The sequence below is a fragment of the Theropithecus gelada genome, chromosome 7b (assembly GCF_003255815.1).
Source record: "Theropithecus gelada isolate Dixy chromosome 7b, Tgel_1.0, whole genome shotgun sequence".
NCBI lineage: Eukaryota > Metazoa > Chordata > Mammalia > Primates > Cercopithecidae > Theropithecus > Theropithecus gelada.
The window spans coordinates 91,956,779-91,982,148 of NC_037675.1; the positions used below are offsets into that span (position 1 = coordinate 91,956,779).

The window sequence follows — 25,370 nt, forward strand, 5'->3', positions numbered from 1 at the left end:
GCTGACGAGGAGGAGCTGAAACTTCAAATAGGATCTGATGTTTCTGCTCCAAAAGCTTCCTGTGAACAGAGGTCTGACCCTGCGCGTCTGATTATGCCTGGAGTGGATCGGCTCGGTGAACACACCTGAATGATCTGGGGCAGGCTCCTAGCTCTCGACAGCCCTGCCTGGAAGGTCTTAGTGGTGACAGGGTACCTCACTCCAGGTCAGGAGAAGGAGGGCAAGTACCTGGTTCAGTTACCAAGCCAGGTGGACGTGGGGTGTCAGAACCCAGGTTTTGTGAGGACCCACTCAGGGCTCTCTGCTCCATGGCAGACTACTGAGATCTCTAGAGAGGGGAGCAGGCATTTAGGGACCAGGAAACACATTCCAGAGTCCTTCCCTGATGGTCAGCTGACTCTGGACCCCACGGCTCAGCACTCCCTACACCAGCCTGCGGGAGAAGCTCCAGGGACATGAGAGTGACGCAGCCGACTTCCCTGCTGTTCTCTGTCACTCTGCCCAGCACTGCAGGCCTTTCCTCCACCTGGTGGCTGCCAGATTCCAGGTGAGCCAGACCACGGGCTCTTGAGACCCAGGTGACATGAGAGGACCTAGGGAAGGGGGATGTTTGCTGGGGATGTCTACCTCTGGGTGGCCTGAAGAATGGCTGCTCTATCTCGTGTCTGCTGAGGGGTCCAGGAGGGTAATCTAAAAAGCAGCCCCTTCACAGTCTGGGATTCTGCTGGGAGGACAGGATGGCTTGGGGACAGCACAGTTCCCTTCCCTGCAACCTGCACCAGCGCCACTCTGCCTACTGTGTCTCCAGACCAGCCGCCTAACCCAGAGTCCTTTTCCTTGCCCTTGGGATTAATGGTGTGGTGATTTTGTGAGTCAGGAAAGAGAGGGAGAAATGGCTGTAAGAACAGAAGGATGACTTGACCTCAACATCAATCATCTCTCAGCTCCTCTCTGACTTCAGCCCTGGAGAGACCAAGGGAGGCATCTGCCTTCTCCTTGGAAAAGAGCATGAAGGCAAGCTGAGAGCTGCCTCTGCCTAGCCCTGGGAGTGGAATCACTTGGTCACCCTTGTGTCCATGCACCTGTGGGCGCTGCGGGCAGGGTCGCCAGGGACCCGTCAGGGGAGGGTGATGGGGAATCCCGGTGCCCCGGCGTCCACATGAGCTCCCTGCCAGCTGCAGCCTAAGGCATAGCCCTCACAAATTCAGCGAACACACTCACAGGAGTGCCAGCACAATCACCTCGGGCGCGCTGCGTGGTGCACTGACCTAATTGAAAAAGTGTCAGGCCAGCAAGTCCCATGTAACATCAAAGGACAGTCAGTGAGAAAGGAAGGCCAGGTCCACTGGCTGCAGCACAGGCTGGGTGGGGACCCTGTGGGGGTGGAGAGGAGACAGGAGGAAGCCTTGGGGTCCCCAGCAATATGTGGGGACACCAGGCATCCCCCCTACCCTGAAGCCTGGGCAGTCCTTGGTAACATCAGAGTCTCCAGCCTCCCCTCCCCCATCTGCCGTTTAAATGACATGCTTTGAGGCAGTGAGTTTTAGCTCAGAGGCTGGCCGGAATGTGGCGGTAGCTGTCAGCTCATAGGAGGGAGGAAGCTTGGGTCCTGCTGCTGGGGGGCCTGCTGCACGCCAGTCAGTGTCTTCTGTGGGTGCTAACACGGCCCCTCTTGCTGGTACTTTTCCACTGGTAATGGGCAAGAGACTCCTGTTCACTTATTTCTACATTTCCCTGGTTGACTTATTTATTTATTTTTACCTATCTTCCCCAACAACAAGTCAGGCAGAGACCAACGGCACAGAGCAGCCTGGAAGGCGGTGCTCCCCCATGGCCCGGCTGATCATCGTGGTGGAAAGTTTGGTGCTAATCACCCACTAGAGACCCCTCCTGCCCTCTGGGGAAGCCAGGGCCCCTGCACATTGGGGAAGGTGGCGCTGTGCCCCAGGTCATGTGCGCCAGGCCGAGGAGATGCAGGCGTCAGGGACACTCTGCGGAAACTTGGCCCAACTGAGGCACAGGCTTCCCCTGGGGTCCTGGACCACTGCCTCCACAGGGGAGAATAGCAGGCCCAGGCAGAGGCTGAGCTCCCCCAGAAGCCAGGGAAGGGGAGGATACGGGCAGGGGTATGACCCCAGGGCTCTGGTGCGGGAAGTGTCAGATCTGGAAGTGTTGGAGGGTCTCCATGGTCAGAAAGCCATTCCCATGTGGCCACTGCAGTGCTGCACGGGGAGGTTTCCTGGGAGTCCCAGGGCCTGAGACAGGGGGTCCTAGAAACTCTGACCCCACTCCTTCCCAAAGACCCCGACAGAGCCTCATCTGCCCTCTGCTTCCACCTGTCCTCAGGTGGGGCGGGGCAGGGGTCATCCCTTTGTGAGGGGCTCACTGTACTCGGGGCTGACCTTTTATCACTGAACACTGGCAGCTAAGGCCTGTCCCCAGTTATCTCAGCGAGAGGGCTGAAGGCATGCTCCCCCTGCAGGAGAGCAGGGCTGGGGGAAGTCACGCGGGGCAGAGGGCGATGCTCCCACACCTGCTGTGTGACCTCCATCAACTGCCACTTAGGCAGAGGCTTCTCTCTCAGCCTCAGGGTTCTAATCAAGAAAATGAAACAGTGAATTCTAGGGTTTGATCTCCAGCTGAAAATTCTAGGGTTTGATGAAATCTTCCACCCAAGGAATATTTTTTGGAGCACCTACTATATCCTCAGTGTGCATCTGTTCTTCTAGGATTTGAGTGGCAGTGGCCAATGCAGCCAGGGAGGGCTTCCTGGAGGAGGGTCCTTGGCAATTCAGCCTGCAGAAGCAGAGGCCTGGCTGGAGTCCCCACCTCCAGCAGCAACACTGAGCTCAAACAAATGGCAGCCCTGGAACCCCATTCCCCGCCTATGCTCGGGGGGAGGGGGGGAAGCGCCCCTGCTCTGGTGCTGCCTGGGGCGTGGGGCACTGAGTAGTGCAGCCCAACTTTCTCCCTGACTCTCTAAAGGCAGGCAGCAGATTGGAGTGGTGACAGAGGATGGGCTAGTGGGGAGTTCTGGAAGGCAACTGGATTTACAGGAAACTCTGGAAAGCTCAAAAACACCAGTGGTGCAGGGGAGAGGAGCTGCCAGGCTCCTGAAGACAGGGGCTCATCGCTGCATTTCCTGATACCTGTGTGGTCCTGAGGACCCAGCAGACACTCAATAAGTGTCGCTGGCTGAAAGTCACTGCAGTCCCTGGCACGTTCTTGGTATACCGTCGCCACTCGATAGATGATTATGGAAGGGGTATTATCTCCCAGCTCTGCTGCAGCCGCACCTGCCGTCCAGCTCAGGGTCCACTTGGGAAGGCCAGCCTCCGTGCCAGGGTGTCCCTCTGGCCTGGCATGGCTTCCTGGGTGGGCGATGGCAGGTGGTCCCCAGCAAGGCTGCCAGACCCTGGCCGTGAAGGCTGCCTGGGGATGTAAGCCCTGTCTAGACCTCCATGGAGAGTGCCAGCTATACAAACAGCTGCCAGGACGACCCCTGGCCAAAGCCCGAGTTTCAACAGACAGGGTCTGAGAGGATGGGCTCTGCTTTGGGGCTGCCCCCGCCAAGCCCACCCTGGGCGCTGCTGGGCAGCAGCTGGAGAGGAACTGTTTTTTCCACGGCCCCGTGTGACACAAGGGCCGGATGATTCACTACCTGCCACGGCGAGTCCGGTCATTTTGGCGAATGGCTTCCCCCATCACTGCCAGGGTTTGGCATTCACTATTTTTCCATTTTTAAATAGGAACAAACAGAAATGATAAGACACCTTCTGATGAAGGGAGGCCTGGAACTGATAGGCCTTGGAAAACTTTTTTCCACAAATAACAAGAGAATTCACAACCCCAAAGGGCGGGGGGCCTCCCCGGCCAGCTCGCCTCTGCTCTGCCGGCCTCCGTTCACACCGCGGGCGATTCTAGTGCATTAGCGCTGATGAACACCGGTTAGTGAGGAAAACAGAAACGGGCAGCTTGCCAGAAATGGGGATGTTCACTCCTGGAGTTTTTTACAGACTTTCTCCCCAGGGTCCCCAGGGCTTGGCCCCAAACTCAGGCCCAGGGTTGGAGCAGAGGAGACAGCGGACAGGCAGGGAACACCGTAGGGGAGTAACTGCTGCCTGGGAAACTGCATGGGGCACGGAAATAATGTTTGGGTGATGGCAGAGACCCAGCCCGGCACCTTCTTTCCTCACACAACTAAGCTCCTATCAGTTACCACTTCAATATGGAATAATTCAGTATCAAGAATAGAGCCATTTCCTCAAACTCTCCAGTCAGCTGTGATGGGCAGGGCACGGTGATGTGACCGCTTACCCAGGCCGGGCAAACGCGGAGCTTGGAGGATCCACCCGGCCACCTGCCAGGTATGGGTCAGTTAACAAGGAGCCTCTCCAGCCTCCTCAGAAGCCAGAAGCCCTTGCAGGGGTTCACAAAACGGGTCCAGGGGTGGGGGCTAAACAATGACTTGAGGGAGACCAGGAAATTGGAAGAGTAAAAGCAACAGCACATATTGCTTCTGCAGCGCTCACAGGAGTCTCTGCAAATGTAGTGGTGGCTCCGTGCCCAGGGGGCCCCAGAGGTGGCTGCTTACAGCCAGAGGGCACTGGCGGGGCAGCTCTGGCTTCTCAGGAGCTGAGATCAGCCTCCCTGCAACCCACCTGGGCACCCCCTTGCTCTCAGATTGGGACACTAGGTGGAAAAGTAGGCCCTTTCCTTCTCTAGAGAACAGGGAAGGGGCAGACGTGTTACAAGGCCCTGAAGCCCACCCTGCATGGACTCGCGATGGGAGCTTCTGTGAGACACACACGATTCTCACAGCCACTCTGTTTTGGGAGAAGGGAAGGCACAGAAGACTAACAGCTGCCGGGGACATCCTATGTGCTGGGCAGGTGCTAAGAACCTGTTGAACCCATATGACAGTGCTGCTAGGTTGGAATTCACTTCTGTATTACAGAGGTTAAATCACACGGCCACACGGCCAAGGTCCTACAAACTGCCAGCATATGGCAGAGCTAGAATTCAAACAGCGGGCTCTTTTGCTCCACAGTGCATGCTCCCCCACCATGCTCCCCTTCCTGCCACCATCCTGGGCAACTCCAGGGCTCGTTCCTTTCCCCTTGGCCCCTGTCCAGCGGATCTGTCTCCCTCTGGAATGGCAGACAACCTCCGTCAGGTCTGTGCCGTGAGTGCCATGCGCCCCAGGAGCCCCAGGTCAGGGCCATTTGGCACTGTTCTTCTCTGCCAATGTCTAGTGCTCTCCTGACTCTGCTCCCGTCTCCTGTGCCTGCCTTCCCCCCATCATAGTTCAAACCATCTGAGTCCAGCAGTGTCAGCAAACTGCCTCTCTGAAAGAGAAAAAAGCCTTGATCTGTGGTGCTTGCCAATTTCCATGGTATAAACACTTCCACCATGGCCGATTTGACGCTACTGATGTGACGTCATTGTGGGTGGAGCCAGGGAGCGGTGACAGGAAGGGACAGACTGGCTCCAGCTGCACTGCATGCGCTTGTGAACCAGCAGGACCTGCAAGAGGCCCTGGCACTAGAGCAGAGACCACACAGGAGACAGGTGACACTGGATGTCGCAAAACACACTGGTCCCAACATCCAAAGCACACTGTCGTCTCGATGGTTGAGGGGAGCAACACAAAAATACTATACTATCCTCCTCAGTGTTGAGGATTCAGAAAGGGACAAGAGATACATTTTCTTCTATCACAGAACAGAACGGAACGAGGAGAGGCTCACAGCATCATTGAAACATCCTCGGGACACTTCCCACATCTAGAAAAATGAGAAGGCTCTGTCTCCTCCCATTCAGGCTCCAAACGGTGGCTCAGCAACACAGCCTTCTGAGCTTGATTTCCCTACAGCCAATTTCCTTGTAAACTGGGCTGTGTCCATGTCATACTTGCTGGTGGGTGTGTGGGCGTCTGAGCGGCAGGAGGGGTGGCTGGTGGGGGCTGCTGTCGGCAGCGAGGGTGAGATTCTAGCTGGCTTTCTTTAATCATTGCAAAGGCAGAAGCAGATTTGTCACCTTTGTGTAACAGACCAGGCAGCAGGTAAAGAACTTAACAGCTCGTGGGAGTTCTAATTAGAGAGCCAATTATAACTCAATTGACCTGCCTTGCTTTGAAAGGCCTGGAAAAATGCATGTTGTCCTCAGGAAGAGGCAGCTTTTGCTTCTAGTTTGTTCTGGAAGATCCCCGCAGGGATCGCTCACTTGCGCTTTGGTTCTGGCCCCATGCATCTGTGTGGTGCGGGGTGCCCTGATGTAGAGAACGAGAGAAAACCTGCAGGGACACCGATCCCTGCGGGGAGGGGTCACTTCCTGCAGTGGGTGTGCTTCGCTCCTCTGTTTATGCAGAAAGACGCAGCCTCACATCCCACTGGCTCCCCCGAGGGGCTGGGCCGGCAGCTTCTGCTTCATTTGGAAGGTCACTGGCCAGCATTCAACTGGATCTAATCAAGACTGAACTGGCAAGGGTGGACCCCAGGCGTACTATACATGCGTGCACGTGTGTGTGCACATCCAAGACTCCTTTCAGGAGCAGTCACTGTTGTCATGGGCTTGAGGTCACCCACTGTCCCCTGAGGGATGGACACCTGGCAAGAGAATCAGGTCTCAAACAGGCATAAAGAGGGGACACTTCACGTTTCTCCTGAGAACCAAGGCGTGGCATTTGTTGTTAGACACCACTGAAGTCCCTCTGCCTCACACATGTGATCACATCTAATTTTCCCACAGCTTGGTGGGAGGAACACCATCGTCCCCACATACAGAGGGAAAAACTGAGGCCCAGAGCCTCGACATGACTTGCCCAAGGGCCCCAGCTCCTCCCTGTGGAAGCCATCTCTAATTCAAGCCACTTCTGCTCCTGACACTTATCCAAGAGTGATTTTGCTGAGACCCTTCCTGTGCACGGTGGCTTGGCGGACATCACATAAACCATGGCAGGGAACAGGGCTGGCTACAGCCCTAAGCGGAGAGCAGAGTGGGGCTGTGGAAACAGGAGGGCTGGTGAGTCTGGCAGAGCCAGCCCCAAATGCGTGCTATAGCTGGGATTAGCAAGGTGGATTGAAAAAACTGTGTGAACATCAGAACCTCCCTGTCCTCGGAAGCCTCATTTCCCTCCTGCTCCCCAAATGTGGGGGCTCCTAGGGCTCTGTCCTAGGCCCTTTCTCTTTCCTACTCTCTGGAATTTATATCTTAGGCAGTCTCGTCTCTTCCCATAGCTTTGGGTACCATATACCAACTGCTGCTGCTCCCAAAACCATTGCCCCAGCCTGGCCATGCCCCAACCTCCAGACCTACCCAGCCACATGGCTGGAAGACGCAACCCTTCCAGGAAAAACCCGTCAGCCCACCTCCACACAGCCAACCAGACTTGACATCGCCCTTCGTTCCATACCTGCCCCTCCCTCTGTGTCCCCCCAGTTGGTGAAGGCATCTTACCCATCCAGGCTCCTGAACCATGTGCCTGAGTCAGCCTCAAACCCTCTGGTTCCCTCGCCAACCCTTTTGAAGTCTCCTTTTTCAATACTCCCACCTTGGGCTGTCAACGTGTTATGATAAGCTGAGTCCAGACCTCAGTGTCTCTTTCCGCCTAACCTATCCTCCACAGCTTCCAGAGCAATCTCTCTAAAATGCAGACCTAATCATATTCACTCACTTGTTTAAACTGTATCTTGAAAAAGTTCCAACCTGCAGAAAAGCAGCTAACATAATGAACATCTCTAGACCTACCACCTACATTTAACAACAGTTCATCTTTTCCATATCTGCTTCATCTGTTGGGGGCAAGGGCTAGTATTTTAAAGTAAATTGCAGGCACTGTGACATTTTACCCCTAAATACTTCAGGATGAATCTCTAAAAAATAAGGACATTTCCTTATATAACCATGTAACCATATCCTACCTAACAAAATGAGCAGTACCTCCATTCCATCACCCACTAGCCTTTCCACACTCAGACTTGCCCGAATGTCCCATACACACCTCCAAAAGCTGGCTTATTACCTCTGTCAACTCCACCTGTCTTCCCACTTGTGGAAAGTCTGCGCCTCTACTCAGCTGCCAGCACTTGGCCCACAAACCCTGAGCACAGACCCGCACCCCCCACCCCCACCCCCACCGCACCATACCCTGCACATCTGTCTGTCAGAGTCTCCTTGACAACCCTTCTACTCACTTGTATATGTTAACATCTCTCCCTATAGACTTCCAGTACCAGAGGGGAGGGACTAGGATAGAGTCATGTTTACACCCTCAGGTCCTAGTCCAGTATTGGACTCAAACTATATAACCTTACATGTGTCATCCCATTTAATCCCTCCAACAATCCTAGGAGGTGGCTATGCTGAATCAATAACTGGCGACTGAGTAAACGTGATGCTTTAAAGGTAAAGCTTGAAGGACACAGGCATGCCTCAGAGCTCCTGCAGGTGCAGCTCCAGGCCTCCACAATCAATCAAATGTCGCAATCGAGCAAGTCCCAGGAACTTTTTGGTGTCCCAGTGCATCTAAAAGGTGTGTTTACGCTACAGTGTAGTCTATTAAGTGTGTAATAGCATTATACCTGACAAAATGTGCGTAACTTAATTACAAAATATCTTGCTAAAAAATGCTAACAATCATGTGACCTTCAGCAAGTGATATGCTTTTTGCTGGTGGAGGGTCTGGCCTCCATGCTGATGGCTGCTGACTGATGAGGGTGGTGGATGCTGGAAGGTGAGGCGCTGGGGCAGTTTCCTATAATACGACAACAGTGGTTACAATAAGACTCACTGATGGACCCTTCCTTGGACAAAAGAGCTCTCTGTAGCATGCGATTCTGCTTAACAGCATTTTACCCACAGCAGAACTTCTTTCAAAGTTGGAGTCCATCCTCCCTAACCCCGCTGCTGCACTATCAATCAAGCTGATATCATATTCTAAATTAAACAATGTTCACAATATCTTCACAGGAGTAGATTCCATCTCACAAAAACACTTTCTTGGCTCATCCATAAGAAGCAATGCCTTATCCATTCAAGTTTTATAAACTGCAGTAATTCAGTCACGTCTCCGGGCTCCATTCTTGCTCTCTTGCTATTCCCACCACGTCTGCAGTTGCTTCCTCCAACGAAGTCTTGACCCCCTCAAAGTCATCCATGAGGGTCAGAATCAATTTCTTCCAAACTCCTGTTAATGTCGATATTTAGACCTCCTTCCATGAATCATGGATGTTCTTAATGGCATCTGGAATGCTGTATCCTTTCTAGAAGGTTTTCAATTTACTTTGCCCAGATCCATCAGAGGAACCACTATGTCAGAATTACTCCTTGATCCATGGGCTGTAAAGTGGATGCTGTGCTAGCAGGCATGGAGATAACAGTCATCTCCTTGTCCAGCTCCATCAGAGCTCTTGGGTGACCAAGTACATTGTCACTGAGCAACAATATTTTGATAGGAATCTTTTTTTCTGAGTAGGTGTCAACAAGGGGCGTAAAATAGTCACTGAACCATGCTTTAAACAGGTGTGCCGTCATCCAGGCTTTATTGTTCCATTTACAGAGCATAGGCAGAGTCAATTTTGCATAATTCTTAAGGGCCCTAGGATTTTCAAAATGGTGAATGAGCACTGGCTTCAACTCAAAGTCACCAATTGCATCAGCCCCTAACAAAAGAATCAGCATATCCGTTGAAGCTTTGTAGCCAGGCACTGACTTCTCCTCTGTAGCTATGAAAGTCCTAGATGGCATCTTCTTCCAATAGGAGGCTGTTTTATCTACATTAAAAAACTGCTGGCCGGGCGCGGCGGCTCATGCCCGTAATCCCAGCGCTTTGGGAGGCCGTGGCAGGCAGATCACGAGGTCAGGAGATCGAGACTATCCTGGTTAATACAGGGAAACCCCATCTCTACTAAAAATACAAAAAAATTAGCTGGGCTTTGTGGCGGGCGTCTGTAGTCACAGCTACTTGGGAGGCTGAGGCAGGAGGATGGCGTGAACCTGGGAGGCGGAGTTTGCAGTGAGCCGAGATTGTACCACTGCACTCCAGGCTGGGCAACAGAGCGAGACTCTGTCTCAAAACAAACAAACAAACCAACAAACAAAAACTGCTGGGCTGGGCACAGTGGCTCAGGCCTGTAATTTCAACACTTTTGGGAGGCAGAGTTAGGAGGACTGCTTGAGGCCAGGAATTTGAGACCAGCCTGGGAAACACAGTGAGATCCCCATCTCTACAGAAAACTTAAAAAATTAGTGGGTTGTGGTGATATGTGCCTATAGCCCTAGCTACTTGGGAGGCTGAGGCAGGAGAATCACTTGAGCCCAGGAGTTCGAGGCTGCAGTGAGCTATGACTGTGCCACTGCACCCCAGCTTGGGAAGCAGAGTGAGACCTCAATAAATAAATAAATAAAAATTTGTTGTTGAGTGTAGCCACCTTCTTAGCTGGATCTTCTGGATAACTTGCTGCAGCTTCTCTATCTGTACTTTTTTTTTTTTTTTTAAATACTTTAAGTTCTAGGGTACATGTGCACAACGTTCAGGTTTGTTACATATGTATACATGTGCCATGTTGGTGTGTTGCACCCATTAACTCGACATTTACATTAGGTATTTCTCCTAATGCTACCCCTCCCCCGTCCCCCCACCCCATGGCAGGCCCCGGTGTGTGATGTTCCCCTTCCAGTGACCAAGTGTTCTCATTGTTTAATTCCCACCTACGAGTGAGAACATGCGGTGTTTGGTTTTCTGTTCTTGCGATAGTTTGCTGAGAATGATGGTTTCCAGCTGCATCCACGTCCCTACAAAGGACATGAACTCATCCTTTTTTAAGGCTGCATAGTATTCCATGGTGTGTATGTGCCACATTTTCTTAATCCAGTCTACCATTGATGGACATTTGGGTTGGTTCCAAGTCCTCTATCTGCACTTGTTTCACATTGCACTTTTCTGTTACTGAGTCATCTTCTTAAACCTCATGAACCAACCTCCGCTAGCTTCCAACTTTTCTTCTGCAGATTCCTCCCCTCTCTCAGCCTTCAGAGAACTGAAGAGAGCTGGGAACTTGCTCTGGATTAGGCTTTGGCTTAAGGGAATATTGTGGCTGGTCTGATCTTCTATCCAGATCACTCAAACTTTCTCCCTATCAGCAATAAGGCTGCTTTGCTTTCTTATCATTTGAGTATTCACTGGAATAGCACTTTTAATTTCCTTGAACAACTTTTCCTTTGTATTCACAACTTGGCTAACTGGTGCAAGAGGCCTCGCTTCTGGCCTGTCTCAGCTTTTGACATGTCTTCCTCACTCATTTCTAGCTTTTGATTTAAAGTGTAAGGTTATTAATTGTCCTCATTTCAATATTACTGTGCCTCAGGGAATAGGGAGGTCCAAGGACAGGGAAAAAGATGGGGGAACAGCTGGCCAGTATAGCAGTCAGGACCACATTTGTTAAGTTCGCTGTCTTATATGGGTGTGGTTCATGGTGCCCCCAAACAATTACAATAGTAATATCAAAGATCACCACAACAGATGTAATAATAATAAAAGAATGTAAAATCTTGTGAGAATTTCCAAAGTGTGACAGAGACACACAGTGAGCATGTGCTGTTGGGAAAATGGCACTGACAGGCCAGGCACGGTGGCTCACGCCTGTAATCCCAGCGCCTTGGGAGGCTGAGGTGAGCAGATCACCTGAGGTCAGGAGTTCGAGACCAGCCTGGCCAACATGGAGAAACCCTGTCTCTACTAAAAATGCAAAAACTAGCCGGGCGTGGTGGCAGGCGCCCAGCTACTTGGGAGGCTGAGGCAGGAGAATCGCTTGAACCCGGGAGGCGGAGGTTGCAGTGAGCCAAGATCGTGCCACTGCACTCCAGCCTGGGGAACAAAAGTGAAACTCCGTCTCCAAAAAAAAAAAAAAAAAGGCACTGGTAGATTTGCTCAATGCAAGGTTGCCACAAATCTTCAATTAGTAAAACATGAGTATCTGCAAAGTGCAATAAGGCGAAGGGCAACAAGACAAGGTGCATCTGTGCCTGTACCCTCTTCCTTTGCAAGCCCTTGGGGTGACCAACTGGTTGATGTTCTGAGAGACTCAAAAAAAAAAAAAAAAAAAAAAAAAAAAAAGAACCAAAACACTAACACCTGGAAAGGTATTTTAAGAGACAGTTGTTACATAAATGCCACGCAGATGAGAAAAGGGAGGAAGCCAGCTGGAGGAGGGAAGGGAGAGATCACGTGTCGTCCATCAGTGAATGTGGTGGGCAGTAAAATAGGCAAGGCCCATGGGGAGGGGAATTTCCTACGGGGGCAAAGTGGTCTAGAGCCCAGGAACCCTGGCAGAGGCTCCCTTTAGCTAAGGAGTTCTCTAAGGGCTTTTCCAAAGCTCTCAGAGACTTGGAGTGTTCTGGACATTGGAGCCCTCAGACCTTGGTTGGTTTGGTCCATTCTCTCCTTTCCCCAGGAGATTACTGAGGCCTTGGGGAGCCAGGTAACAGGCAAGGCCACCTCCTGCCCCCAGACCAAGCGCTCTGGGTGGAGCTTCACACACTTGCACTCTCATTCCTTGGTCAGCTGCACTCATCAGGTTGAAAGGGGGGTGGGGCTTGGAAGCGCAGGCCCAGGATCCACAGGGCCCAGAGCAGGCATTCGTGGATCTGTGCAGGGGAGAGAGGCCTGCCTTGGCTCCAGGTCAGCACTCCCCAAGAGCCTGAGGGTTTGAGACTTGGTGATTCTTGGTAGATCTGTCTTCCTTCCTCCTAAGCAACCCCACCTTGGCAACATGAGTGCCAAAGGCTGACCTGGAAACTTCTCTGTATCCAAGTGAGCTCGTCTATCGATGCTGAGGCTGGCGACTCAGGCACATCCTGGGCTCAGGACAGCTGTGAGTGCAGGCATGCCACACGGTGGGGAGAGACAGATCTAGGCAGGTAAGGGGCAAGAGGAGACACAAAGACTGCTTTCTAGTGGAGAGCAAGAGAAAGGTGTCAAGCTCAGTGGATGCTGCATGACCACTGAGACCCAGAGCTGGGGCCGTCTGAGCCTCAGGGAACAGTGAGAAATTCCACCCATCCATTAGAGTGGAGACAAAGTTCTCCAGGGCAGCACTGGCCCTGCAGGAGTTCAGACAGCCAATCTCTTTTACCTCCATCCCCACTCCCATCTCAAGAAGACAGGTGCTAGTCTCCCGTTTTACAGATAGGAAGATTGGACATGAAACCTTCAAAAGTGATGGAGTCAGGATTCCTGGTGGGTTGGCCACCCATTGCTCTGTGCCCTTGGTGAGTCCCTTCCCCTGTCTGGCCTCCGCTTCCCTATCTGTAAAAGGGGGTGATTAGATTAGGTCATTTCAATGGGATTCTCAGTCTGCAACACCTTTAACTCTCTGGTGAATGTCAGGTCCAAAGGTTTCCATCTGCAACCTTGATGCTGGGAGAGACTTCTTACAGGATATTCTCCCTAGACCTTTGGGCTCAGCGATTTAAACTCAGTCGGAAGGTCCAGACCACACGCAGGGTTGACGCGGCCCAAAGAGAGCCCCTGAGCCCTCAATGGGGAGTCTCTGGGACCAGCACCACATGGTGGGAAAGCAATTCAGGCCCAAGATGGCCTCGAGGCAGCAGGCCCAGTTGGCCCAGAATGTCACATTCTGAGTGACAGCCATCCCCTCTGGCTGAGTTCAGAGGCAGGGGGTGTCGGGGAGGGGGTGGCTGAGGAAGCAAAGGCAGCAGCAGGGCTAAACTCCAGGGAGGTGGGAAGTAAGGAGTGGGAATTCGGGACCAGTATCTGAGAACACTGAACAATGCACAGAAGTGAAAACAAAAGGCCTGATCCAAGCTGGGAGCAAAGCAGGAAGGCGGTGGAACCTCAATATCAAATCACACTGAAATAACGGGGCAGAATTTCCAAGAATAAATGGTTTGGCGAGAGTATGTCAGATTTTAAATGATTTTAGATCATAATTACTAATGAAAGACTGAACTGCAATTAGTCATCTAAGATTCCAAGACAGAAAACAGAAATAAACACAGCATTCATTTTTTCCTTAAGCTGAAGCAAAGGAATGCCTAGTGACAAAAGGCGCCGCATGCTTGCGTTTCAGAGCCTGCCCTGGGCCCATGAGGCTTCTGGGTCTGTGGCTTTAGTCCTCGGTGAGGACAGGGTGGCCTGGTGCCATGCCTCCCTGGCCAGCACTGAGAAAAATGCTGCAGTGGTAGGAGAAATCCAAGCACTGAGCAGAAAATGTCTGCAGAGACTATCCCTGTGCCAAGTGATGTTGCTTTGAGCGGGAGGGTTGCTGGGGAGAGGTGGGCAAGTCACCAACCAGGAGCCATGTGGATGGACGGCAGAGGTTCTTCCTCCCAGTGACATTCCTTTTACTCCAAGGAGGACACAGATGCTCAACAAGGAGAAAATGTTATAAGCTAAAAAAGGGCAGTTTCAAAAGGATGTGAGGAAATAGCTTACATCATAAGAAAACTTTCAATCACTGGTTCTCACCTCACATCTGTTCCACCAGTACCTCCCCCCACTCAATCCTCTCCACTGGGTTTGCCCCTCTGATGGGATCTGACAGGCTCATCTTTAATTGGTTATTGCCACCGCTATCACCTGCAGCCTCAGAGACAAGGTGGCAGGCACTGCAAACCCAGTGAGACCCGCGTGGTCTCCGTATCTCCTCCCTAGAGGAGCCCACCCTCCTAAGGCAGTGGTGAAAGCCATGAAAAGGTCTTGGTGCTGTGGAAAGCAGGGGAGGCTGCTTTCATCTAGGTTTGGGGTAAGGGTGGAGGCAACAGAAGCAGCTCCCTCTCCCTGGACCAGGATGGGAGGAAGATCCTGCCTTGCACGGACACTGTGATCACAGTCTACAGAGGGAACCGGCCATATGCAGGGCTGAGGCTGTGTCCCAAGTCACCATCCGGGGACGAGAGTGTGTCCCAACAGACGACTGGGGAGTGACTAATAGAAACTCCACTAGCTGAGAATTCATCTGACCTGAGGGAGGAGGGCTTGGGTATCTGGGCTTGTTTCCACCCCCGCCACAAGCAGAAAATGATACAGGGGTGAGAGGATCAGACGGGCCCTAGGCCAGGGTGATGAGACCCCATGGTCCACTGTCCCATTCCCTGGCAGGGTGACGAGCCCCCACAGCCCCTTGTCCCCTTCCCTAGCGGGGTGATGAACGCCCATGGCCCCTGTCCCATTCCCTGGCAGGGTGATGAATCCCCACGGCCCCCTGTCCCCTTCCCTGGCAGGGTGACGAGCCCCCACGGCCCCCTGTCCCCTTCCCTGGTGGGGTGATGAGCCCCCACAGCCCCCTGTCCCCTTCCCTGGCAAGGTGACGAGTCCCCCACGGCCCCCTGTCCCCTTCCCTGGCAGGGTGACGAGCCCCCACGGCCCCCTGTCCCCTTCCCTGGTGGGGTGATGAGCCCCCACAGCCCCCTGTCCCCTTCCCTGGCAAGGTGACGAGTCCCCCACGGCCCCCTGTCCCCTTCTCTGGCAGGGTGACAAGCCCCCACGGCCCCCTGTCCCCTTCCCTGGCAGGGTGACGAGTCCCCACGGCCCCCTGTCTTGTTCCCTGGTGCTCCCAAGGGCTGAGGCTGTGCCTTTCTTTGTTCATCTGTAACCCTGGGATGCTGGCAGGGAAGCTCTGGGTTGAAGGGCTAAGTGATGGTGGTGAATTTGGGCCCCAGAAAGGGGCTTCCCACAGCAGAGGGGGTGCTGCTGTCTGGACCTGTATGGCCCCCATCTCTTGGCATCCGTCATGTCAGCATGCTGGACTCGGTGCCCCAGACTACCCGCGGTGGCCGTTTCAGCTTCGGCGTCAGGCCTTGGGGCCTGATGTCTAGCCTAGAGGGCAAACTCCTCTGGGGAGGAGGGCGAGAGACAGCACAGGGGGTCTGGCCCAGGAAAAGTGCAAATCCTTATAAATCATCATTTTGGTTTCTGGTTGGGAACTCAGTCTGTCAAGAGCGTGATTAGTGTGAGTCTGTTTCTCAGAGGGGGATCCTCTCTGAGTGAACTGAGAGAACAGAAGGGCCAGGCCTTGGAGTCCTGTGAAGCCAACAGACACCTGAGCCTGGACACACCTGCGCCTGGACACGCCTGCACCTGCACACGCCTGCGCCTGGACACGCCTGCGCCTGGACACGCCTGCACCTGCACACGCCTGCGCCTGGACACGCCTGCGCCTGGACACGTCTGCGCCTGGACACGTCTGCGCCCGGACATTACTGCGCCTGGACACGCCTGCGCCTGAACACGCCTGTGCCTGGACACGTCTGCGCCCGGACATTACTGCGCCCGGACATTACTGCGCCTGGACATTACTGCGCCTGGACACGCCTGCGCCTGCACACGCCTGCGCCTACACACGCCTGCGCCTGAACACGCCTGCACCTGAACACGCCTGCGCCTGCACACGCCTGCGCCTGAACACGCCTGTGCCTGCACACGCCTGCACCCAGACATTACTGCGCCTGGACACACCTGCACCTGGACATGCCTACACAGGGACATCACTGCCCTCAGGCAGGTGCCTGCTCCCTGAGCCTCTCTCAGCTGTCATTGCTCATGTGGACAGAGAGCAAGCAGCCAGGAACACACATGTGGCCAGGGGAGACTCTGCAGGCTCCAGCAAGGCACTGTTCCACAGCAGTCCCTGTGAAAGGATAGTGACGCCCATGCCTCCCAAATGCGGTACAGAGTCTGACAAGGAAGAGTGTGCTTGGGGACAACAGGGCTGAGTGTATGAACTCGGGGGTGGTGGTGACTGCCTCCACCAAGGGCCCTCAAGCACAGGCTCTCCCCCAGCCTGTTCCCATGTTCAGCCCGGAGCGAGCACTGCAGATCAGCCTGGGGACCTGGCTGGGCCCAGCACACTGAGTGACAGCCCCACTTACAGCCTAACTGGGCCTCCATGCGGTCCGGCTTGTAATACACTGACATCCCGCTGTGCTGGAAGGTTCCATTAATTAGCCTGACCAAGCCTCGTGGTCTCATGTCAAATCACATGGCTGCATTATCCAATCCTGCCTCAAAGTCATTTCCCGCACTCATGGTAAGCAAAGGCTGTGCCAAGACCAAGCCAGCAAACACTCAAAGCCCTACACCAAGGCAGGAGCCCTGGCTGGAGACAAACAGCTACTTCTGATGACCTCTGCTCAAAATCCATGTAAGGGAAACCACTTGGGGCTCTGGGGGCCTCTTGTCTGGAAGATGGGATCAGGACACCTGACTGGTCTGCTTACAGGTGTTGCTCTCCTTTCTCCTGGCCGCCCCCGCCCCGCCGCCCACCACCTGCCCCACGCCTGGTCAGTGCAGGCCACTGAGCTGCCTCAGGCATGGGGCCTCCCCTTGAGGAGCTTCCAGTCAAAGGCAGATCTGCAAGCAAAGACTTCCCTGTTGGTTCACCCAAGGCTTCAAGAGAGGAAAGTCAGGGGCTGAGGACCCCTCTATGGGGTGGTGGTGGTCAAGAAAGGCTTCTCAGAGGAGGAGACACTTGAGCCAGGCTGCCCTCCAGGCTGGGGACCCACTCTCACCCCAGCCATGGGAAGGGACCATCTCTCCTGCACAGGGAGGCCTAGTTCAGGGCCCTCCGAGACCCACCAGAAGCAACGCTTTCTATCTCCGCCTGGGAACAAATCACTGCAGGGGCCTCCACCAGTGCACTCTCCCATCCTTTCCCACCTCAAAAACCCGGGCCCTGGCTCCAGAGAAACAGGTAGCAAGTCACACTCAAAAGTGAAGCATCGTGCTCGCGGCCGACCACGCGCCGAGATATATTCTCATTTCGGCTCCTTCAACCAGTGAAAGTCAGTCACGCTGGTGCAGAAAGGGAAGCTCCACGGGGCCAGGAGATGACTCACTCACTGTCAAACAGACACAAAGGAGCTCCCAGCCCAGGCGCGACCTGGATTACAGAGAATGACAGCGACCCTCAGAGCTGATATTTGCGGAGTGCGAGGCACCCTGCTAACTCATGTAACCCACACGGCAACACCACCGGGCACTGTTATTACCCCCATTTCACTGTCGAGAAAAATGGAAGCACAGAGAGATGAAGGGACTTATCTCAGGGTACGCAGTTAGTAAGCGACACAGCTGGGACTGGAATCCAGGCAGCTGGCGCCAGCACCGTGCTCCTGATCTTTACACTGTCCTGTCACCGAAGCTCTGGACTCCTAAGGGACCGCACCAACATACGATCTCACGACTTTCTTGTTCTGCTTCTGCTCCTAACTTACAAGTGACCTGGGGCAGGTCACCAAGAGCAGCGTCCCCATTAGTAAACAAGAAAGTCCCTTCTCACTGTGTACTAGGAGAGCACACACAGCAGACACGGCATATGAGGCTTCAAAGTTCTTTGTAGAGAAAAGTTATCCTTATGCCAAGTATCAATAATTGTTGAAAGAGCTTCACACAGCTACCAAAGAGGCTAAAACTCTCAAGAAGCTATCAAGAAGTATGTGTCACTGGACAGAAGACAGAGCAAAGATTGAAGACAAAGTGTCCAGTAGGAGGCATCCAGTAGGAGGCACTACTTTGTCCTCGGCACTGTGAGTTGGAACTGCAGTAATAGCGAGTAAAGGGAATAGAGAAACGAGGGCCTGTGCACTTTTCAGGTCCTCTCAACAAGCATGGGAAGGCGGGGCACTACATACTTCATACGCCTTGCTCTAGAGGAAAAAAAAGTTATTCTCCTCAATTTGGAAAGCATTTTTTAATTATGAAAGAAGACAAGATACAATGAACAGATGAAAGGGCCTTCTCACTAGACTCATGAAGTTTTGTTTCCTGCCAGTGATTCTTTCTAGGTATGGAAAGAAAACTGATACTTTGGATGAAAGAGATCCACCTCTAAAGATGGCCATTTGAAAGGGGAAGGGTATTTCAAGTCTATTTCATCAGTTTAATTGTGCCTGGGCCTTATCCAGAGGAACAGAAGGGATCAAAAGATGTCTCTTGAAGACGTTTCTCCAAGGGAAAACTGCAGATGTGCCGACGCGTGAGCCTGTCCTGCCTGTCTGGATCCTGGGTGGCCCTCACTAGGCTGATGGATACACTGCACAGACACACAGGCACTGAGCGCCAGTCTCCGGAGGAGCCCTGGGAAGTTCCTCACCTTCATGCTGCATCTCTCCTCCCGCAGGGGCACAAACTGGAAAACATGGTGCTAACTAAGATAAGAAAATAGGAGACAGCAATTTTCCCCAAATCTCAATGAACAGATGGACAATTTAAAATATGGGAGAGAGAGAAAAACACCAGTGTTTTAGAATTCAGCAGTGCCAGGCAAGCCGAAGCTCACCTCTTTCCCTCTCTGCCATCTCTTCCAGCTCATCACGCGTAATGGAAGAGATGTCTTCACACCGTAAACAAGCATGTAAGCTGGAAGACAGTTTAAAGAAAGTTCCCACTTCAGGTCCCTCTTTGAACTTCAGAAGAGCCGCCTTCTCAGAGTGGTGTCGTTAGTCAGCAGTGCCATTAGTCAGCCTTTGGAGCTGTTAAAACAACTGAACATGTAGTCATAATCCATAAGACATAGCCACTGCACCTCACATCGTGGGGCCGTCTCCCAAACCTACCATCAATCTGCTGTGCCTTCGGGTATTTCATAAGAAAATGCAGTTTTCAAACAGCTCAGCCAATCTCTGCAAGTCTTCTGCTACTAATGTAGTCCCTTGAAATAGAACGGCAGCACCACTCCTCAAGTTTTTATATTTGATGTTATTCCAGATTTCTGATGTTTCAGAAAACAGAAGATCAGAGAGGAACTCCTCAAAGACAGCCTGTGTATGAAACCTTTAGCCCGCAACCATCTTGATTGAACTGAGAGGTTTTCTTGTCTCACAATCCGTCCACAGAAGACAAATGAGCACTTTTGGGCCCACCATGCCCGGAACAAAAAGCCTGTTCTATTATTAGATTGACCCCTTATGGTAACCTGAAAAATGTGTTTTTCCGCCAAGCAGCACTCCTGATCCAAGCTCCCTGCCAAATGCTTCCCACGTTCCACTCCACTCCAACCCACCACCCCTAGGACCCCTCCAGATGAGGCACACGGCCCCCAGCACACTCTTTGGGCCAACTGCCTCGGCCCAGCCCCTAGCCACCGCCTGTCTCTCCTCCCCATCACTTTCACCTTCTGCTTGGTGAGCTTCACAGTGGTCTTTTATCACTACTTCCTTGGGGAGGGGGCGGGGGGTGGGGGGGGGTGCGTGAAACACAGCGCCTCTGCTATCTTCTCACAAAGGGCTGATGGCTTTCTGTACCTTTCCAGGCCCTCAGCCTTGTCTTGGAAACTTCATTTAAGGGGATGGCCCCTTCCTGCTTTTAATCTAGATTTCATCACTTCTCAGCATCGGCTGTGAAATATCATGGCCTCTGTCCTAGGCCTGGGGAACGCTCAGTCTGCAGGTGGATGCAGCAGTTCTCCTCCTTCCCCCTGCGGGGTGGGGGCTCCATCTCACTGCTGTCCCCTGATGCCCTTTCCATGGTTCTCAGTGCACACTCCCTCTCTGGCTCACGGTCCCTCTCCGGCTCACGGTCCCTCTCTGGCTCACAGTCCCTCTCCGGCTCACGGTCCCTCTCTGGCTCACGATCCCTCTCTGACTCACGGTCCCTCTCCTGCTCACGGTCCCTCTCCTGCTCACGGTCCCTCTCTGGCTCACGGTTCCTCTCTGGCTCATAGGCCTCTCCAAAGCTGCCTCACCCCACTTCACTCCACTTGCTGTCCACTCCACCAAGCCCTGGCTGACCCCCGCCATCTGCTTCTGCTTCACACCTTTTCTCAACCTGTCAAAGGGACTGGAGGCGGACCCGAGCCTCCTGCTAATATTCTCCAGCACGCATTTGTTCCCCAGCAACACTTCCCATCCCGGCCTTATCAGCTCCCCTCCACACAACCTCCTTGGCTCCCTTCCATGTTCTCTCTCCTGAAAGCCCTTGTTCCCTTCTTACTTTCCAATCTCACACTTGCCCTTGAAAGCTTAGGCTGACATTATCAGAGGGCAACCAGATGTCCCTGTTTGCACAGCCTGTCCCTGTCCTGGTGATTTTGTCCTTGGCCTGGGAATGACCATCCAGGGATGCTGGTTCTCTGCTCCTCAGTCTGCCATGAGCCACGCTTCTCTCCTCTCCCCACCCCAGAACATGGAATAACTGCTTTGGAAAAAGTTGCTGTATGTTTCGTTAATTCATTTTGCATACTGGGAGCTAAAGGCTTTTAACATAGCACACGAATAAATGTAAATTTATACACTATGCAAAAATAATATAAAAATATGCCTTTAGATTTTCTGGAAAAAGTCTGGTCAGTCTATGAATTCCTCCCCTTGTCAACAACATTACTTGGTAACTCCTTATTCCTCTAGCATGCTGCTTCCTTAATACCTGCCTATCCTCAGCAATCTCTGCCTCCCTTGTCTTCTGCTAACTCATTATTGCTGATAAACACATGATTTCTCTGCTCCCTTCTCACTACACATGAATTTAAACACATACATGAAGGCTAAGCTATTAGAAGATCGTACGATTCCTCTGGGGTTGAATTTACATTTCTCTTGTCAAGTCTGTCCTCCGATTTACCGTTCATGAATACTAAAGTCACTCTTGCTTTTTAACAATACTAACAGGCTTGCATTTCTGCTTAAGCCGTAGCCCTCCTGCCAGCTGGTGATCTGGCATCTGCTGCCACTTACAACTCCTGGCATAACTGTTCTCTGCCGTCACATCAGCCACCTGACCACCACCTGTGACACAGACGAGGCTTCCTTCTTAACAGCCCTCACTGACTGCTTGTCCGCCAGCTCCTTGCCTTCCTCTCTGAGCATCAGGGCTGCTGCAAGCACACTTTCCATCCTCTCCCATGACCCACGACCTGCCTCACGCTTGCGTCCTTCCCTTGGAGCCTCCGTGTTTGGCTCCTTGATGCTCCCTAGGGCTCTGTTCTTTAAACTCCTTCTAGTCTTGACCTTCTGACCCTGGCCTCCCTGGCCGCCCCCCTTGCCGCTCTCCCTGCGTGCCAGGCAACTGTCAACGCTCAGCTCTGTTTCCGCTGCCCTCTGCCACACAGGTCAGGGGCCCTGCCTCCTCCCTGGGGCTTGACCTGGTAAGACAGCCTCTCCTCTCCCTGCTGGCACCTTCCTCTTAACTCAGGGACTTGCAAACCAATCCACCTTCCGTGAGGGCAGAGACAGAGCCTTTTGTGACTTAGCAAGAGATGTCAGTTCTTGGGTTTTAATCTGTCTCTATGATGTATTGGTGCGAATATTATCCCCATTTATATAACTGAGGAAAATGAGGCACCGAGAGGGTGAATAACCTGTCCAAGGCCCCACAGCGAATAAGAGCCAGAGCTGTGATTCTAACCCAGGCCAGCCTGGCTCTGGGGCCTCCTCCTGGGCCTCTAGAGTATACACGAAGGCCCCTTCCTCCCTTCCTCTATCCAAGGCCACAGAAACACAGCTTTCCTGTGCAGCTTGTAGGGAAGAGGACAGAGACGGAGTGTGATGTCTCAGGGCTGAAGAGCCTGTGGGGTCCAGGGGCTGCCCCTCCACAGGCACGAGAGGGTCCTGCAGCACCAGTGGGAGGGGGACGCGCCCTTGGCTGCACGGGGCTCCCCCTGGCTGTGGGCTGGGCTCTTGGGGGCAGGCTGGGGAGAACACAGGCCAGGTGCATCATTTAGAAAATCACCAAGAAGGCGTGTTCGAACTACCTTCAGGAGCCACACTGAACAGTCACTGGGCAAAGTTTCTGACTGCAAGACAAATCTGTAGTCCCGCTCTTCTCAACCTGCCTCCAATCCGGATGGCTTTTCACTGTCTCAGGATCCACTGAGAGAGCTTTTAAGAGTTTATTATGATGACCCCTCTCTACTGGCAAGACCTCCAAAGCAGCTCATGTCTCTGAGCCTCGTAAGGCGCAGCCATTGCTGATGGACCCCGCAGGCGGGGCTCACCACGGCCCTGGTCTCGCTCACCAGCTCCCTTGTGCCAGGTCAACTGCTCGCTCCTTTCAGAAAGGAAAGCGCCTGGCATGTGTCAGGCATCTCAGGTGTCTTGAAAAGCTCCAAAGGTGAAACAGAAAACTCTCCTGGTGCGATTTTCCTATTTGATCTTTTGTCTCATGTGTTCCCCTTGGGGATGAACGAGAAATACTTTCCTGAATGATTCATAGGCCCTGAGGTGGAAACATGTAGCCTCTTTTTAATAAAAAGGCTGGGATGTGGCGGGGATTGTACCTCTTCTGGATGCTCTCAGCAAAAGCACAGAGACCTGACAAGCTCTTTACAAATTCCTCTTCTAATAGTGAGACAGAAATGAAAAGCCACGTAATATTTTTAATCAAACAGACTAACATTTGGATAATATGTAAAATTATGTATAAATCTGTATGGGGCTACAGAAAACTCACAAAGAGAAGTAGGAAAAAATTAAGTAGCTGTAATTATGGTAGGGTTTGATTTCTTTTTAAAACTGAAAATGACTGTCTTCAGTTTCCTATTTCATGAGCACCTACTAGGTGCCAGGAACTCTGCTAAGATTATTATGTAAATCAGTTCATTCTTTCTCAACATCCCACTGGGGTAGGCGGCCAATCCACCGAAACACACCAAGGCGCCTAAAGGTTACATGACAAGTCCGAGCTTCCCCAGGAGTCAGGACCAGGGCTTAGTTCGAGTGCACATGTAACTCATAAGTAGACACTCTTTCCACGGGGCCTAATTCCCAGTGCGTCAGCATTCTTCTGCTGGAAACCAGCAGTTAGTGCCCAGCCCCTTCTACATTTTGCAACATTACTATGAGAAATGGCAAGATAATGAAGGCTTTGGGATGCTTTGGGGAACATTTTACTTATTAGTTACAAAACCACATCCTATTAGTCTTGGACAGACACAGCCTGTCTAGTCAAATGCCTTCATTTTGCAGAAAGGACACTGAGGTGCTAAGAGCTTAGGGGCCTTTCCTGAGGTTAAAGAGCAAGCAGCTGATGTTGCTGGGACCAGAACTGTGTCCTCAGACTCCCTGTCTCTTTCCATATCACACTCTTCTATATCACACACCACCACCTGGTTATGGGTGCTAAGCCTCCACGGGTACAGACACAAAGGGCCCTGAGCTTTATAATAAAAGGCTCTTCTTTCCTGCAGTTCATGACATCAGCGATGTCTACTGCTAGAAATGAAACAACAGTTCAGAACTAAAGCCCAGCATGCAGGCCCAGAGAACGCGGCACAGCTTTTCACAAGCTCCTCAGACCTTGGTAACTTGTGAGTTTCAATTCAGACCCTCGCAGGAAGATGACAGAGGACTGGTGAGGCAGCTGCACTAACATACATTCATAACAGACAGAACCGCCTGAGCGAGCAGTCTCCCCTCCTAACTGAAACTGACACGGCCAGGTGGCTGGCTCCAGGGTCTCTCAAGAATGATCCATGGCAAGGGGTGGGGGCAGCAGGGCAACCCCAGGCTTCTGGCCCAGGCTATAGATGAAGGATGTGCGCTCGTGGTGTGCCGCCACACCCCTGCACAGCGTGGACACGGGGGTGGCTCATCTGCCTCCCACCTCTCAGGGCAACACGGCCAAACACTCCCGCTGGTAGGATGCTCCCTCCCAGCCAACGGCCTCAGAGACATGCTGGAGTCTCAGGCTCCCTTAAGGGAAGAGAGCCTCTCAGTTTGTAAAGTGTTCTGATCCTTGTCCTGAAGTCTCCCCGGGATGTGGAAATCCCCAAAGGTGGCTACTGCAAGCAGCGCAGAGGCTGAGATAGCAGCCGCAAAGCCCCATGGCCACAAGAATATCTTTATCAAATCCAGAGCCACAGGGTGGCTTAGACCGCTGGCCAGGAGACCACAGCACCTAACAGGACATCCGATATGGCTGCTGAGGCTATGCACAGCCAACTCTGGGGGCGCCATTTGCACAAACTATGGTAGAAACAGTGCTCCCTGGCTTCAGGCCATGTGACAGCCTGGCAAGCTAACTGCATGGGGCCTTTGGAAGCAGAAGAGGGTGTGAGGGTCATGTACTACCTGCTGCTTCCAAGGGCTGTCCCCCTGCCAGAGTGGGGGCCGCAGCCGGGCCCGCGGACTCACCAGTCGCTGCATGCTCTTCACGTGGGTGGGGCTGATGGCTAAGGCCTCTTCATACCACCGCCGCGCCTCGTCCATGCTGCCGCGGAGCTCGGCAATCTGGCCGCGCATGTAGAGGACGTTGTGGGACATTGGGAAGAGGTTGGCAGCTTCTTGGGTACAGGCTGTGGCTTCTGCAGGCTTCCCGATGCCGATGTAGACTTCAGCTGTGAGGAGAGAGCAATGGCACACGCTTTCCTGGTGCCCCTCTGAGGCCCTGCGAGCAGCCACCACTCTGATGTTCATGT

The 25,370-nt window shown here is 52.8% G+C and overlaps 1 protein-coding gene across 3 annotated transcripts in view; it reads right to left on the reverse strand.

Annotated features, from left to right (window-relative positions):
• The window catches only part of TTC7B (tetratricopeptide repeat domain 7B), a 274,767-nt gene that overhangs the window by 14,194 nt on the left and 235,203 nt on the right, over nt 1-25,370 (reverse strand). For all 3 annotated transcript variants that reach the window (XM_025392642.1, XM_025392641.1, XM_025392640.1), the window contains one exon: nt 25,087-25,289. In XM_025392642.1, the coding sequence (XP_025248427.1) occupies nt 25,087-25,289 (203 nt within the window). The remainder of the gene's footprint in view (nt 1-25,086; nt 25,290-25,370) is intronic.